Raw genomic sequence first — 17,223 nt, forward strand, 5'->3', positions numbered from 1 at the left:
TAATTGGGCCCTTTGCTAGTGAATATCCAATATTATGTTGAAGCATGTATTAAAAGTCATTCTGGGAAACGCTTAAAATGACAAATGAAAGTAGAAGACCAGTGAGAGGTTATCGAAACCCAAACTGCGGTGCTTTTTTTTCACAAATTAACTCACGAATATATTGATGATTTGTCAGGTGATTTTTTTTTCCCTTTAACAGTTCACTAATTCATAAACCTCAGCATGCAAGCACTGGCGCTAGCACTGCCAGCGTTGGGAGTTGAGGTCCCCTTTGTGGCTTAATGGACAGAGCAAGGCACTAAAGATGCCAGAATGAAGGGTTCTGTTCCCAAAATGAGCGCTCCCACTGCTAAATGGCACTTTGGAGCGAAGCCTCGGCCAAATGGCTCATATAAATTTATTGTTTTGTGTCAAGCAGCTAATCCATGCCAACACTGATACTTTTTTTTCAGTTGGGCTGTTTAGTTGCTCATTTTGCTCCCTGTTGGCCGTTACCGAGGCAACATCTGTTCTGCGCAGAAGAAGATGACTTTTATTTGTATCACGATGGCCTGATGTTTGTGATCAACGCCGTCCTCCCAAACAAAGCTGCTGTTGTCTGCTCTCGTGTTGCTCTGCTGGTTAATTAGCTCGAGGCTTCAGTGCTGGCAGTCTGGATTATGAATATGCTAAATAAAAAGGGGCTGCTTAATAATTCGATTACAAAGTTTATGCTGTTTCCTCCCTCGCTGAGGTCTGCTGCTGTGACCTCGTGTTTGCCTGCTTGCGTGTGCACAGTGAGAGGATTTAATTGTAAGCCTGCATGTGACACATATTTATGTTTATACGCCTACAAGCATCTCATATCCCCTCTCTCTTCCCCTTTCATTAAGCTGCCACAGCCAGTGTGTGTAATGCCTGTAATGGAGGGTTTCTGTCATTTCAGTGAGATTGTTCACAGCTCACAGAAACTCAGCTAATAGCTAATTACTACAGAGAGACAGAGGGAGGGAAAAATAGAGTAAATGGAGATGAGAGATAGTGAAAATGTGGTTTACTGTTAGCGCTGTGTGGGTGAATAAAGTGCAGTGAGTTGAACCGAAATGATGAGATACAGCAGTAGCTATGACTTACACTTGGTATCAACATGGCTCTATATGTGGAAGTCCTGCCTGAATAGAAGAAAACATGATGTGCTTGAATGCAAATGCAGAAAACATCGCAGCCAGCCATATGACAGCCTTTGTTGTGATCTCTTCTACACACTGCGTTACAGCTTATATTGTATGTACACTGAATGCCACTGAACTGTACAGTAAAAGGTGGATACAACCAATGTTTAAGTGCCTTAAACTTGCATTCTTTCTGATGCAGTCACAGGTTTCGGGTCATATTAATTACACTTTGATCGTGATTTTGTAAATTATTGACTCGTTCAGCATCTTCTCAGTGAACAAGTTGCCACTGTACATGTATGAACATGCGGTCAAGATGGTGTTTGCCAAAATTCTCAGCTCAAGGCTTTCAAATTAGACTTTAAAAAGTGCGTTAAAGAGATCTCACAGAGGTTATGTGTACGCTTGTATCTGTTATACACACTCCATGGTTCCATGGTTTCTCTGGTGCCCAGCTGGATTGAGATCTGGAGCATCTGATATTCAGGAAGTTGTTTTTGAGGTCAGCAGATCAAATTGTCCTATGGGGACGAGCAGGGGTAGTGACGTTAGAGAGTCCTATTTTTTCATTGTGGTGAGGGAGTGTGCTCGAATCAGTGTTGAGGTGTGCGGTCCAAATAACGTCTACATGAATTATTCCCTGCAGCTGTCAGTTGTTTGAATATCATGGCTGATCTGTTTGTAAATGTGCACGCTAGGGCAGGTGAACATGCAAAGAGACTCCAGTGAGGTCAGAATGGGATCTGATTGATCTTGCTAAGGTTCTGATTGAGCAGGTGATCCGGCTCACATGGTTAAGTATGTGATCTATATACCAACGGTGGTGCAGGAACCAGGGTTTAGGTCTCCTCCAGACCTTTTTCTGCATTTATGTCCCCCTACTCTCTACCTGCTTTCTTGTCCACTCTGAGCTGTCCTGTTGAGGCTAAAAATGCAAAAAAAAAATACATTTTAAATAAATAAATCAGCCAGACCACATCTAGAGGTGGGTTGTTTCTTTGTGTGTTTAAAGGCAGCAGGTAAATGATGTCTGTTTTTACTTCCTTCCATTTCTCCTTCCTCCTGCAGCCGCTCATCTGTTCGCTGTGGTTAAAATAACAGCTGGATCATATTCAGAAGTAGTTCAGACTGCAAATGAGGGCGAGACCTGACCTTACATATATATGCAAATACTACATTACATTACAGCACAGAGGTTGTGTTGCTGTATCTGAGATGAAGCTGTTCTGTTTGTTCTCATTCTGTTTGTATGTGATTAATAAATTACCTCTTGGTTTCACAATGCATTTTGTCAGTCATAATCACACATGCATAAAATGATTTTTGATGTCTCACATAGTGTTAAATAAAAAGACCAATTATGCACCTCCTGTTTTTATATTTATGAAAACAAAATCTGCAGCCTGAGGATCAAATTAGAGACATAACATCATTTTAAGTCCCAAAGCTCTCTTTCTCATACACAATTAATATATTTCACAGAGCTGGGAAACACAAAGTTGAAATTAGTCTTGGGTCACATTCTTATCTGAGTGATTAAAGCAAAAACCTTTGTTGCTCAAGAAAACTTTAACATGAAAAATTTCTGTTTTCCAACTAAATTGCAAAATGTCTTTCAGAAAGCACATTATTAATTTCAGGAACGTGACGTTAGCTTACTCGTTGTCTGGTTTAAATTTGTCCAGTGACCTTGTATAAATCAACAAGAGGAATATTCAGAGTAGCACATGGTCACCATTAATGATTTTTAGCCTGAGTGTGATGTAAGTGTGTGGTTGTGCGTTTGCAGGAACACACGTCGTACAGCCGAGGTGTGGATGGATGACTTCCGGCTCTTTTATTACTCCGCTCGCCCGGCAGCACGAGGCAAATCCTACGGAGAGTAAGAACACACAAGTACATCTGACTCTCACATGTCAGTGTGTCATCTGCGTTGCCTCTTAGTCCTCAGATATTCAAACAGGACTGGTGTTTCTTTATTTGCACCAAAGCACGGGGACTTGTAGTATTGTCTTACCACAAGTAATTTAATGGAAATGTACCCTAACTTTGTTCACCATTAAAATTCAAGCATAAAGTAAAAGAAAGGGACAGATTGTTACATTTTACCAAAGTTAACTCACAGAAGTATAAACTCCTTCCTTTATCAAGTTAACTGCCCCTAGCAGCTACCACAATCAAACTGAATTAGGGCACAGAATAAGGCCATAAAATAGTGTGTTCATTGATTTGCACAATGGAATAATACAATCAGAGAAACTAAAAGGGTATTTCCTTTAACTCTTAGTTATTTAATGTGCTCTGAAAGTGTTGCTTTTGTTTTCTTTCAGCAATTTAAACAGTGAGAGGACTGCAGCTCAGCTTTTCAGCCTGGTGTGTTACTCTTAAAAAAATAAGGGTTAAGCCTAAAATAAATGGTTTATCTGTTTTGATAGCAGAAAAGATATGAGTATCAGAAATGCAGCCAGTAATAGACGCTGGCGACAGTTGTCGGTGAATACATGTCAGTGATTATCAGTCCTGCACATGTAGATGATGCTGCAGCTCTGCTTTAAGATTTTACCTGTTTTCATATCACACACCTCCGTTATTGGTAATGGTTGAACTCTTAGTTTGTCATTACTTGTGTCAGTTTTATTTTGTGTAGTTGCCTTATTGCTTTTTCTCCCCATATGATAGTGGCAGAGAAAAATAATTTTAATGAAAGTTGTTTGCTGATCATCTGCCAGCTTCTGTATCAATCTGATTGTCTGTTTCTGCCTGTGTTCAGTATCCGAAGCAGAGTGGAACTTCGGAAGAAGCTCAACTGTAAATCCTTCAAGTGGTACTTGGACAATGTCTACCCAGAGCTCAAGTAAGTATGTGTGTGTGTCTGTGTGTGTGTCTGGAGACTTATCTGTCTAGGAAAAGCTCCTGCTGAGTATGCAAAGTGAGAAGAGAATTTTTAAAGCTAATGCCGAAAGTGGCTTAAATACTGCCTGGCTCATTGTTATGATAAGATAATTTCTTTTTGTGCTTTTCTACCTTTTTGTTTATCCTCAACTTCTAAAGAAGAACATTTTGCTGTATACACTTAAAGTTTACTTTGCTCCCCATAGGGGATACCTCTATCTCTGCGAAGCTTTTTAACAGCTTTGTAAAACTGAGTGAGTTATTCCTTTTTTTAAAAAACAGGGTCACAGACAAGTTTTACAGATTAGCCATTATCCAGGTCTACGCCAGCCTCTGGTGCTGGAGTTGTAAATGCTCTGTTTTTAATCTGTGTCCTGGATTCTTTAACGCTAATTCTATTCATAAAAAAGTGATTTATGCTTGGCCAATCTCCCCTTCGAGGACAACCACTTAAATCGCTTCAACCACAAGTGCCGTTGTGACCATTTGTGATTTGTCAAACTCAGGCAGCCTTCATTTCAATGTTCACTGCTGTTGATTATATCTCATGGATAAATCAGTAAAAACACCCAGAGTGTCTAAACCATCAGGTTAGGTGTGGGTTTTTTGTTTTTGTTTTTTTTTTTACAGTAAACCATCAATGCAGGTCTCAACTTCAATGTCACGAGACATCTGAGGGAACATATGTTTTAACTTTTTGTACAGATCAATACAATAATTGCTCCCCAACCACTTTACCTAATTGATTTTAATGCAATGGCAGCACCGTTTATAAATGCATACATATGAATACTACAAGTAGTAGTAGCAGTGTAGAGCCACTGGTGCATAACTAGCGATAACGCTCAGCTTGGTTTTTTGCGCTCAAAAACACAGCTGCAGCAGCTATAGCATGGCTGCTCATGAATGGAGTCTGATCAGCACTTTGTATATGGCTTATTTAGCAACTCACAAATGCATCACAAGTTTTACTAATGTTTGCATTCACTGCCGCCACCTTGAAATGTTTGGAAAGCAGCAATGGTTAAGAGACGTGTAAGCAGTTTGCATCATTTCCAATGTTAACAGCTATGACACCCTGATTTGAGGGTGTGAAGAAGCAAAGGTCCCACTGGGTTTGCGTCAATGTGGGACCTTTGCTTCTTTTTTTCCCCCTCACTTCTTACTTTCGCTTCCATTAAAAACTACTTGGTTGTGGTCATGAAAAGAGGTTCAGGTTAAAGTATGCCCTTTCACACCAGTAGTGAAAAATGATGAGTTGTAACTGGTCGCTCTCATTTACCTTTGCATAAATGTGCAACTCAAGCAGTTTTCAACCACATCTGCTCACATATACAGCCCATTTTCATGTCCTCTTCAACGCCTAACTGTCTCTGTGGGTTAAATGTCTCCCCGTGTCCTGATTGGCTGAGTTCCCATGGGATCTGCTTCCTCAGACTGACTCCCCTATCTGCACACAACACACACTCACACACAAATATAAGTAAACGGCCACACTTAAGTGTGCCCTAAGCTCTGGCAGTGACTCTTCCTTACAAGCACACAACCTAGCAATGCAAAATACCTTTAAGACACATAAACACTTTCATTTAAATGCTTCCTCTCCCTTTCACACACTTTAGCACACACACACACACTCCCACTTAAATACCCATTTATCCACTGGAGGCTGGTGTTAATCCCCCAGAATGGAATTAACACGGTTGCTCTCAAGGGAAGACAGACCTGACCCTTAAAACGCAGAATAACCTTTAACGGGTTATTAAAACAGAGAGAGATAGCAGATTGAATTAATGCTACAGGGCTTAAGCCCGAGTTTATAGCACAGTGGAGACTTTAACAAGAAAGAGTGAGAAAGTTTATCACAGAGGAAGACAAGGAAGAAACTTTCTGAAGTAATGAGTTTAGAGAATCGTAGCCTTCAGCAGATTTTTTTAAAGGTGCAGAGCATCTTTTTTTTTTTCCCAAACACTGATAAATTTCTGTCAAATTAAGAGTGTGATCTTGATGTGGCTAATGAGACCATGCAGGAGATGATTAAAGTCTCTGGTCTCATCACAATGACATTCCTATTATAGTTTAACTTTAGGCCAAACTTCCTCTAAAGGCTATTGCTTCTTTTTCAGATATGTGTGTTCTTGGAGATTAAGTACGTATTTTAGTGGTAGAGTTTTTATGGTTTCATGTTGCTCCACATCCGTACGATGCAATGAATACCTTAACTGAAAGGAGTCTCGTTTTCTCCATCAGGGTCCCAGACGACTCCGACTCACAGTCTGGAGTGATCAAACAGAGGCAGAACTGTCTGGAGTCCCGCAAGGTGGAGGGTCAGGAGATGCCCGTCCTCACATTAGCTCCCTGCACGGGAACTGAGGGCGTCCCCGCCATCAATCAGGTGGGTCAGTCAGCAGTTTGAAAGGAAGAGACAGAGCTTGGAGGAAATGCTGAAACTGTCCCTACTGTGAATCAGCAGGGACTACTAGAAATGAAAGAGTGCTGTTTCTTTTATTAAAAGCAGGATGGCAGTTTTATATTTCAACAGTTTAGTTCCTGGTTTGCATTCATTTGGTTCTACGGAGAATTTTATTTTGTTACAAATTTTAAAAATGTGAAATAACTTTTACAAAAGTTGCATTGATGCTATATCTAGGGAAATCTAGGAACAAAGCAAGAAAATGTTTGAAATGCAGATCTCTTTCTTCATAATAATACAGTATTTTTAAAAAGTGATGTGTGAAGGGGTCAATCATCCAAAGCAGGGGACAGTACAGAAGAGAGGTGAAGAAAGAAGAAAGTGCAGGCAGGGTGGAGTTGGTGGAGATGCATGTCTGGTTGACAGAAGGATAGAACCAAGAGTGAAAGAGAAAGTTTACAAGATGATAGTGAGACCTGCTGTGAGGTGTAGTTTGAAGTTGGTGTCACTGATAAAAAGACATGAGGCGGAGCTGAAGATGTTGAGATTTTCATTGGGAGTGACCAGAATGGACAGGAATGAGTACATGAGAGGGACGGCTCAGGTTGAGATTTCTTTTATTATAGTGGATATATTGGACAAAGGATGTTGAAGCTGGAGCTTCTAGGCAGGAGGAAAAGAGAGAGACCTTCATGCGGTGAAGGAAGAGATGCAGAGGATTGGTGGGACAGAGGATGAGAGCGAGGTAGATGATCTGCTGCCAACACAGCCCCTAAAGGAAGCAGCTGAATGAAAATGTAACACATGAAAAATTCAGTCTTCAGCAATAGCATTTTGTTTGCCAAACTCAAAACTTTAGGGCAGGAGAATAATTTGAAATCTGTTGCAATAGCATGGAAAATTCTTCTTATAGTGGCTTTCACCTGATTGTGAGTGTGCGGAAAAGCTGCAAGTGCAAAATGGTGGGCTGAACGGATTTAAAAAAGAAAGAAAGAAAAAGGATGAGGAAATACTGCTCAACCTCAGCTTTCATTTTATTGTCTCTCACTTGCCATTTTCCAGAAAATTGTTCCCCTAAAACACACTAAGGTTTTAAAATGTGTGTTTTTTTGTGTTTGCGACCTTTATGTGTGCATGCTGTGTATAAAATCTGCATGTACAGACAGGATTTAAAGAGAAAAAAAGCTTCTCTTTCTGACCTGGAGCACACAACAGAAAATAGTTGGTCATATACTTTCTCACTATTTGACTGTTTGGTTTAGGTGAAGGTGCTGCTGAAATAGAGCAGGCAGGAGCAGGACACATGGCGCCCTGTCACTCGCTGTAAATTCACAGGACGTCAGTGCGAGTGTGAAAATGTCTTGTTTGTGTTCAGCCAGTTATTTTTTACTCTTCTCTGTGTTTATGTGTGTATGTCTGACCTGCTCTCACTATGTTCATTTTTACTTACTTTGCACAGCAGCATGCTGAGGAGCGTGTGTGTGTGTGTGTGTTTCCCTTTCTCTGAGCTATAATTAATACCCGTAGGATTCTTATTATTCCATGTTAAGAACAAGTGTGAAGGCTGCGCTTCACTCTAAACAAGCCGCTGCGCAGAAAGCAAATGTGTCAGCAGCTGGGATGCCTAAAGGCTGCAGAGCTTGGCTTGTGGCTGGAAGGTCGCTGGTTCAGATCCCTGAGCTCAAAGGGAGAACCGCTCAGATGTGTGTGAATGTGAATGAGAAACTCTCAGTAATCAGCAACGCAAGAGAAAGGCCTGAAGGGGGGCTCTTAATCCCTGTTTGTTCGTGTTCAGAAGTCTGGTTTGAACTGGGCAGCTCCCAGGTGGGTATAATTTTGAATTTTAATTCATTTCCCCCTTCTGTCATGTTAAGGTTTTAAAGCAGCCCAATTACTATAAAATGAAGGAATTCAAATGAAATATTTCTAATATGAATTACTAAATTTACCTGCGGTTTTGGTCATTACTCCTATCGAGGTATAGTTATAATCAGAGGTGGGACCAAGTCATTGTTTTGCAAGTCTCAAGTAAGTCTCAAGTCTTTATCCTCAAGTCTCAAGTCAAGTCTCAAGTAATGTCAGGCAAGTCAGAGTCGAGTCTCAAGTCACTGGTGTAAAAGTCCGAGTCAAGTCACAAGTCTGAAACTTTGAATTTCAAGTCCTTTCGAGTCTTTAATTAAAAAAAAAAGAAGAAAAAAGCATGTTGCAGTTATGCTAAATGTAAATATTAGACCATGTAATTTTTAAATCTGTGTTTTTCTCAACACATGACAAAATAGTGAACTTAGAAAATATACACAAATTGTGAAATTGCACCTCTTTAAAATGCAGCTCAATTAAACCTAGCTCCAAGAATAATTTTCTGACTGAGATAAGCTGCATGTTATTCTTGGATGCGGTTGTAGGACCGGTGTTGTGCCAAAAAGTGATTGTCTGCCAAAAACTGATTTCCGGTATTTGCCAAAAACTGATTGCTCGTATTTAAACTGCTATAAGTAACTTGTTGGCCTATAATATGTGAAACATATGTCAAATGCATCCCTCATGGATGACACAAAGTCATATTGAGCCACAAACAACATTCGTGTAACAAGGTAGAAGCCGCAATCAGTTTTTGGCAGCGACTTTTATAGAACCTTTATTTATGCAGTTAAAAAAAAACTCATTAACATTAAAAATGTCTTTTGTAAGAGTAAGACAGCAGAAATGGCAGCAAATATTACAATAGTTCTGTAAAAATATTGTAAGTGGGGAAAAAGGACCGGATTGGTTATAATGTGAGTACAATAACACAGAGTTATAAAGATACTTGAAAAAACAGATAATCTTTTAATTCTATATATAACCCCTTTGTAAACGCTGTTCACCGAAGTCTATTTACCAACATACGTAAAGATATTACACATAAAAAATACACGGAAACATTGGAAATCACTTTTTGGCAGGCAATCACTTTTTGGCACAACACCGGCTTTAAAATCGCATGACAAAAATATCATACACATTAAAAAAACTGTATCACCAACGTAGCCTGGACAACATTTGCTAGTTAGATGAAGTCAGCTATCTCATCGTAGCATATTTATATGCATATTTATAATTATACGGTTCTTGGAGTGAGTGCATACACTCATGAAGTTTAGTAACTTCAGGTCACTGCAACAAGCCCAGGTACAGTTTACCGACGGATGGGTGCAGGACCTTGAAACGCACCGTGTAGAACGAAAGACCATCGTACGTATCATAAGTTTACCAGTCTCACAAATCGTCGTCATAAATACACATTCATTAACCGTTTATTAATAGGACCTTTGAGCTCAATGGTAATTAATTAGTAGTGGAAATAATTTCTGGTAGCATCACAGAAATGTAGCAGTGACAATAATACTGTATGCTGTAATCGTACTGGACAATTAGTGATACAAAACAACTGTTTTATCCTGTGAATAAAAGTATATGTTTTTGTCAATGTACCATAATAACAGAAGCGAAACGCAATATTGTGTCAGGACAATTCACTATTTATGCACAATAAACAAAGGAGCATAGCGCGACAATTTCTGTTCAGCGCCAGACTTGCTTGTAACCTATATCACCAATTATGTTAAGAAAAATGACGCATTAACTACAACAGCAGACTGACCTTTGTGTAAATGCTTGGAGCAGACTAACCTGTGAGCTGGAGTGTTCCGGGACGTTATAATTGGTCTTTGAATGGCTGCAATCCAGTCGCCTCTTTGTTACTTCGGAAACATGGCTCGAACAATTTCTCTTCAACGACATAATCCGATAACAACCGATCTCTTTACCCGTCGGCTTCTCGTGGCTGTCATGCGACCGGCTATTGCAGTTAATAATACAACGGCTTCTTGACATTTTTGTGTTTCTTTTTATCGCTGTATAACTGATTTTAATTGAAAGCCTGCGTGCGCTAGTACCGCTTGACCGCTTGCCACGAGTTCCCAGAATCCTTTGCGGTTCTACCCGTGAATGACGTCACATTTTCAATCTCTATATAATATGCATGTTAAATTTTATATTTGGGGTAAAATATCAAGTCTTTTCAAGTAAACCGGTTCAAGTCCAATTCAAGTCCCAAGTCATTGGTGTAAAAGTCCAAGTCAAGTCACAAGTCTTAGAACATTTTTTCAAGTCAAGTCTAAAGTCATAAAATTAATGACTCGAGTCTGACTCGAGTCCAAGTCATGTGACTCGAGTCCACACCTCTGGTTATAATCATGTCCTGTCAAGGCCGTTCTCAACAGAAAATCGAGAGCATTGACAAAGTTGGATACTGATATATAATTTCAAAACTATCTGGCTGTAAGATAGTGTCTCACTTTGGAAAGGGAAGTAAGAGGTTTTTTTTAACATTAATCAGTGTAGCTTCAAATGTATGTAGTTAACCAAACCCAAATCAGGTGGTTACAAATGTGCTGACATCAGTTCTTTTAGGGATAAAAGTCAATTCAGAAATCAGAAAATAAATGTTTATCCAGTCACTGGTAAATTCAAGCAAGCAGCCACAGTATAGTCACGCTGCAGTAGTCCTGTAGTGGGTTTGTTTTGTACTCATTGGTAAGGTTGTGCCATAAATAGTGCTTGGGGGTAGATGTGATATCTATCACAGTTGAAATAAATTTTAATCCCAGTATCGTTTTTGTCTTTTTATACCCAGATTACGAGAATGCTTTAGCCATATGTCACTGATAACACGGGCCTTGTAATCAAATATAAATACTGAAGTTGGCAAGATACCTTTTGATTGCAAATTTGTTAATAAAGTCTTCATGAGGCCAAAGCTGTTGCTATATAAATAAAATGTAATTTATTTAATGTAGTAAGAGAGATTCCATTGTATCTGTCTCTTGACCAAGTCTATACATATTGACAATTCATCATATTCATTACTCCGTAAGACTTGTTGGCATTAATTTTCAGTCCAGTTCTTGTGTAATTTGGCATGCCTCAGCCCTCCCTCCCTGTTTCCTTTCCTTATGAATGACTTCTTGACAGCCGCTTTTCCACTGAGACCATTTCTTATGAGGCTTCAGCAAACGTTTGATGGATCAGCTGAAGGGCCCGATGGTTCCCTCAGGTCCAGCGTCAGGTCTTTGCTGGATTTTTCCTCTTTTTAATATAATATAATTTTCAGATACTGTTCATCGGCTGTAGAGAATTTGTAGGCCTGCAACTTATCTTGACCTCCATTTGTCCAGTTTCCTGAGATTGACAGACTGCACACCGTCCTGAGCTATGCCAAGGTTTTAGCTAATAGCTTCTTGAGAGTCATCTTGTTGATGTGGAACTACTACTTAGTATTACTTAAAATTTTATTTCTGTCTATCTGTGTTATCTTAGATGTTTTCTGCAGATCTGTTTAAAGACGTGTGAGCAAATTATGTGTTTTGCCACAGGATGTTGTTGTCTGTTGCATGTATACAAAACCCTGGTTAATCCCTGAGTTGGTTGTCTTTTTTATGCTTGAATTATTCACCATTCAGTCAGTGTTAAGTGGTTTAACACTGATTCCCCCCAGGAAATCCTGGAGAACTGTTGCTCAAAATCATTTTAAAAAATTAAAAATCTTTTTCTATGGAAGCAAAATGGAAAGAGAGGAGAGTGACTCAAGACTATTAATATTTTGTGCATTATGATGTAGAGTTTTTACAGACATTTTTAAACAAAACCAGGTGAATTGAAAATAGGGAAGAAGTGAGTAAGACCCACGAGGATTCATGGGCAGCATTCATCTGTTTCAGAAAGATTGTATAGAAATCTTTGAGAAAATGACATTTGTGTTGATTTTATTTGAAACTTTGTAAACCTTTCCTTATGGATTTATGCTCTCCATCACAGTTAGGAATCTTATTTAATGTAACGTCCATTTTGTAGCTATTACTCACATTTCCAGTGACGTGGTAAAGTGGGGTCTACTTCCAGACTTATCGAAGATTGCTACGAGTCAGTCATGCAAATGTTTTGTAAGCCCACACATCTTAATTTGAATAGTAATTTCCTAAATAGTAGCAAAACCTGTGTTAGTGTTTGAGTAACATAGCAGAGGCCAGAATGGTTCCACCAGCTGATATACAGTACTAGTCAATAGTTTGGATCCTCTTAGCCTGTCCAAACCTTTCAGTGGTTCTTTATTGTCGAATGAGGGTGAAGAAGTTTGTAAATGTCTTTGTTTGTCTCACTTTGGACTCGGGGTGTCCCCTGGTCTCTCTTCCAATTTGTTAGATGAGGATGCTGGATTACCAGCGCAGGCAGCCAAACATGAAGTGAAAAGCAATTCAAAATAGCAAGTGAAAACAAAGCTCTCCCACAGGACATCAACTTGAAAGTTGACGAGAAGTTTTTTGGCATAAGTAATGAAATAATAATGGAATATCAAATATGGGACATTAATAGTGTAAATAATGCAATGTAAGAACAAAAAATAGCCATTCTGAAGCTTAAAAATCTGAAGCTTTGGTCCATCAGAAAAAAAAGAAAAGAAATGTCTTTAAACCTACCATTTTACACCAACTTTCACATACAAGGAAATAAAATCAATAGCAGAGGCAGAGAGACCATTTTATAAACCCACAGCAGCAGAAACTAGAACTGAATCCTGCAAAGCAAGGATTCAAATGCATTATATGAGTGTATTAATGGGAGGTGGACAACTGTGTATAACATAGCAGAAATGTAAGATGAGGTACAAGAATGATGGGTATGAAATCCAACCCACTGAGCCACAAAACCATGAATTTAAACACAATTTGCTCCAAATGTAATGAGTGCACAGGCATGAAGTTGTACTTTAATCATTTCTGCTGTCGACTCTGAATGTGCACACAAATAGAAAGTAGTTCGGGCAACTTTCTTTTTTCTTTTTTTTCAGGAAAGAATAAAGCTTACACTCACAGCTTTGTACACAGAGCTGCAGGTGTCATCATTATTTTGAGCCAAAGTCCACTTTGCTTTTAACCTTTTAGCTATCCGGGGAACACTTGTGCTGAGCATGCAGACCTTGTTTCAGTGCTGACCTGCTTAATGTTTAACAGCATAACCAGTGAGCGTGTTTACCCGCAGCCTGATTCCCATCACAGTTAGCAGTCCGCTTCAACCTCTGCCTAACGTGTTTACATGCAGGCGGTGACTTTCTAAAAATATTCCTGAGATACGCATACGTGACATGTCAGGATTGTGCAGAAAGTCGAATCTTGTTGGAACACATCTGAAATAATAAAAATCCTTTTCTCACGTCTGAAACCAGGCAAATTCAAAAGAAAACAGAAGAATAAGGCATGAGTCAGCAGCGAGGCCAAGAGATTATAAACGTTAGGAATAATTATTTGAAAGTAATGCAGGACCACCGTGAGGGCCACACTGCCTTATATTCCAGGAAATATTGAAGTGTGAGTCAGTGCCTGATTTTCGTGTCTTTCTTTACTTAAATAAAGACATTTTCACCAGAAGCTGAAACAGAAAAAGCAGGCGGAATCCTCAGGCCCAGCTATTTAATATGCATCTACGAAAATTATAATAGAAATGTGCTAAAATTTTTATCATTGTTATTATTACAGTAATAACAACAATGATCTTGACGGATTTAAAAATGCTTTAGAATTCTCATTGGAAAACAGGTGTGTTAGTTACATCCCAGCCTGAGCAGTGGTGAGGTTACTGGTTTTATATTGTTGAACACTGACTCTTAAGTACGAATCCTGGGACGTTCCAGTAGAGAGAAGATGTACTGAGCTGCAGGACCAATTAACTTCTAATGTCATTCTCTTTGCTGCAGTTCAATAAATCAATCATGTGATGAAATACACCCCGCAGCGTTGAGATATTTAAGATAAAATGTCATAAATCACCCAGCTGGTTTGAAAAGACCTCCCACTGTTCTGCCATCTGACTCTCGACCTCCATTATTCTATAAGGTCAAGTCAGCAGACTTATAGCAGTATGATTATGTTAATAATGTTTGAATATGAAATGAAGGGGGGGGGGGGGGGGTTTAAAAAACACATTACTTATTCACTGAAAGATTTAATGATTAACTGAAAAGCAAGTCAACAGAAAATTAATGAAAAGCTAATCTGAGAATAGAGTAATCCATTAAGTTAAAATGCCAAACAAAAAAGAAGTGTTTGGAGTTTAGGTAAAAGCAACAAAGCTCCAGTACAGATCACAAGTACAGAGCTGAAAATTTCATGTTAATGGCTGTAAACACAAAATCACTCATAATTTGGAAATGTGGCCCTGAATGTTGTACCAATGTAAAATCTAGTATTTTTTTCTTAATGATATACATTCATCTGTATGTACAATTTCCTCAATGAAGCTGATCTAATGTAAGGTGATATCTAATGATTTTATACTTAATACTATTCATGATTAATTATATTTAATATAAAGCTGACTGTTGAGTAGCAATTTTCATGCGTGTTGAATATAAAATGGTAATCTGTTAATTAACTAGTAACTAAGACAATTAAAGTACACCAGTTCCCTGCAGACTGCAGACATTTGTAGTAACTACTAATCATGTCTTGATGACCATTAAAAAAGGCTAATCCCATTGATTTATGAAAAGTATTTGTGTTTTCTAAGTATCTGTTTTCAACATTGCTCATAAATGTTTGTCTGCAACTCTCTATCTAATTTAAGTTTTTTAAAAAAAAGGTACTCGGACTGAGTCTGATATAATCATTTTGGACAAGACGTTCGAGCTTTGTGAGTTATATATTGTCTGACTTTAATCTTGATACATTTATACAATATGCGCTACACAGTGAGCTACACAGTGAGCTACACAGGTCTGATACTCTCTCACAGGCTTCTGAAAGAAATGTATCTGTGGCCGGAGCTTAGTGAGATCGTTTTTGTAGACTGATTATTCTTGGTGATAAATGTGCTACAAATGGATTGACTGATTTTTCTATTTTTTGCTCTATTTTATACAATTCCAGCAGTTTAAAGAAACAACATAACAAAAAAAACGTATTCATGCATTTTTTGCTTCACCAACGAATACTTGAAGATAATGCTGATAATGAGATACACAGTCTGTAACTTGATAGCAGGACTTCTTTCAGTGCTTTCTAAACACAATCCATAAAAATGTATCATTTCAAGCTGTTTTTACCTGAAACTTGTAACACTGCCTGCTTCAGACAAGGTTATATGTCATTATAGTTACCAGGGTGATCTAGCCAGGTGTCATCTTTGTGACATTGAAAACTCTGACTTTAAGCCTTGCATCTGTTGCTAGCTCATTATTCACAGTAAACCCTTCAGGCAGTTCTACAGGAGAGGAAGGTCTGAGCATCTTTGCTTAGACCGCTGCTCCTACAACCTGGACTCAGATAAGCTGGTGAAAATTGAATAATGGAAGACAAAAAGACTGCTTGGGCAAAACTGCTCTGTAATCACTCGGACCATGCAATCAGCCATGAACTTTTCTTTATACTAAAGTATTCTAGAGTCAAATGTGAGGCCATCTGTTCAACAGCTAAAGCTGGGCTTAAATTGGATCATTGCAAAAGGACGATGATAATAAACACAGCAGCAAATATGCAACTGATGGCTGAAAAAAACAATCAAGGTCCTGCAATGGCCCAGTCGGTCCAGACCTCTGCCCGACTGAAATGCTGTGGCAGGACCTTAAGAGAGGTGAGCAGAAATGAATGCCTGCAAACATCAATGAGGGTAAAACAGTGTCATAAAAAAGAGGCAACATTTCTCTACAAGATTTCTCCTTATAAGACAAATTTGACTGAACTATGAAGGAAAATATCACGGAGTATTCTTTTTACCTTTTAGGATCCCGTGAAAACTTTCTTTGTCATGTGACTGTTTATATATATTTATTAAGGCAAGAAATAGCTGCAGGAACTTTTTCAGTATTTTCATATTGAAATGAAAAGTTATAAGTCAGGATCATCCCTAGTTTGTTAAATGCCCTTTAATTCTAATAAAGATATATCAAAATCAAACACGATTAAGACGATTTAAACCATTTGCTTTGACAAGCATGTCAGCATTGTTTGTTTGGTCTATAAAGAAATGGCTTTCACAGTTTGTTGTGGATGGCTGGCCTGGATAGACCCCTAATTTCCTCCCCATTCAGCACATTTGTGCTGAACTGCAATGCCAACTGCGAGCCAGGCTTCACCGATACTCTTGTAGCCAGATGGGAGCAAATCCCTGCAGTCAGGTCTGGTGCAAAGCAAGAAACAATGGGAGTTGAGGATTAAATTCACACCAATTTAATGTTGCTTTTCCACCTGTCTCTACCGCTGTTGTGCTGTCTTTAATGACTTTATCTTCATGACCGCTTATCAGAAACAACACCAGAGGCGGGGCTGCACTTGAAAATGTCAGCTTTCAAAAACCAAACCCACACACAGCATTTCAAAATTCAGAGCAGATAAAAATGATTAACTCCATCTTCCTCTCTGCAGGAGTGGGTGTACACTCACGGACAGCAGATCCGACAGCAGCAGCACTGCCTGTCTGTCTCCACCACGTTCCCTGCCTCCCAGGTCCTGCTGCTGCCCTGCAACATGGCGGATGGCAAACAGGTCTGAGCACATACACGCATACACTTAGACAGACACACACAGTCGAGGAAGACAGGTGGTGCGTATCTGCTGGCGGGTCATAACCGTATATCATATGGCTGATAAATTAATCTAAATGTTAATTAATCTGAAGGCAAATTTGTCTAAAGATGATTGTTATACACACACACATACTCGCACTAAC

General features: G+C 39.0%; 1 protein-coding gene across 3 annotated transcripts in view; it reads left to right on the forward strand.

Annotated features, from left to right (window-relative positions):
• galnt14 (UDP-N-acetyl-alpha-D-galactosamine:polypeptide N-acetylgalactosaminyltransferase 14 (GalNAc-T14)) overlaps positions 1–17,223 on the forward strand; it is a 241,706-nt gene that overhangs the window by 213,434 nt on the left and 11,049 nt on the right. For 2 of the 3 annotated variants that reach the window (XM_026142693.1, XM_026142695.1), the window contains exons 11-14: positions 2,947–3,039; positions 3,928–4,011; positions 6,300–6,444; positions 16,920–17,039. In XM_026142693.1, the coding sequence (XP_025998478.1) occupies positions 2,947–3,039; positions 3,928–4,011; positions 6,300–6,444; positions 16,920–17,039 (442 nt within the window). The remainder of the gene's footprint in view (positions 1–2,946; positions 3,040–3,927; positions 4,012–6,299; positions 6,445–16,919; positions 17,040–17,223) is intronic. The other variant, XM_026142694.1, reaches the window with a different exon arrangement.

The sequence above is a fragment of the Astatotilapia calliptera genome, chromosome 15 (assembly GCF_900246225.1).
Source record: "Astatotilapia calliptera chromosome 15, fAstCal1.2, whole genome shotgun sequence".
Classification (NCBI taxonomy): Eukaryota; Metazoa; Chordata; class Actinopteri; order Cichliformes; family Cichlidae; genus Astatotilapia; species Astatotilapia calliptera.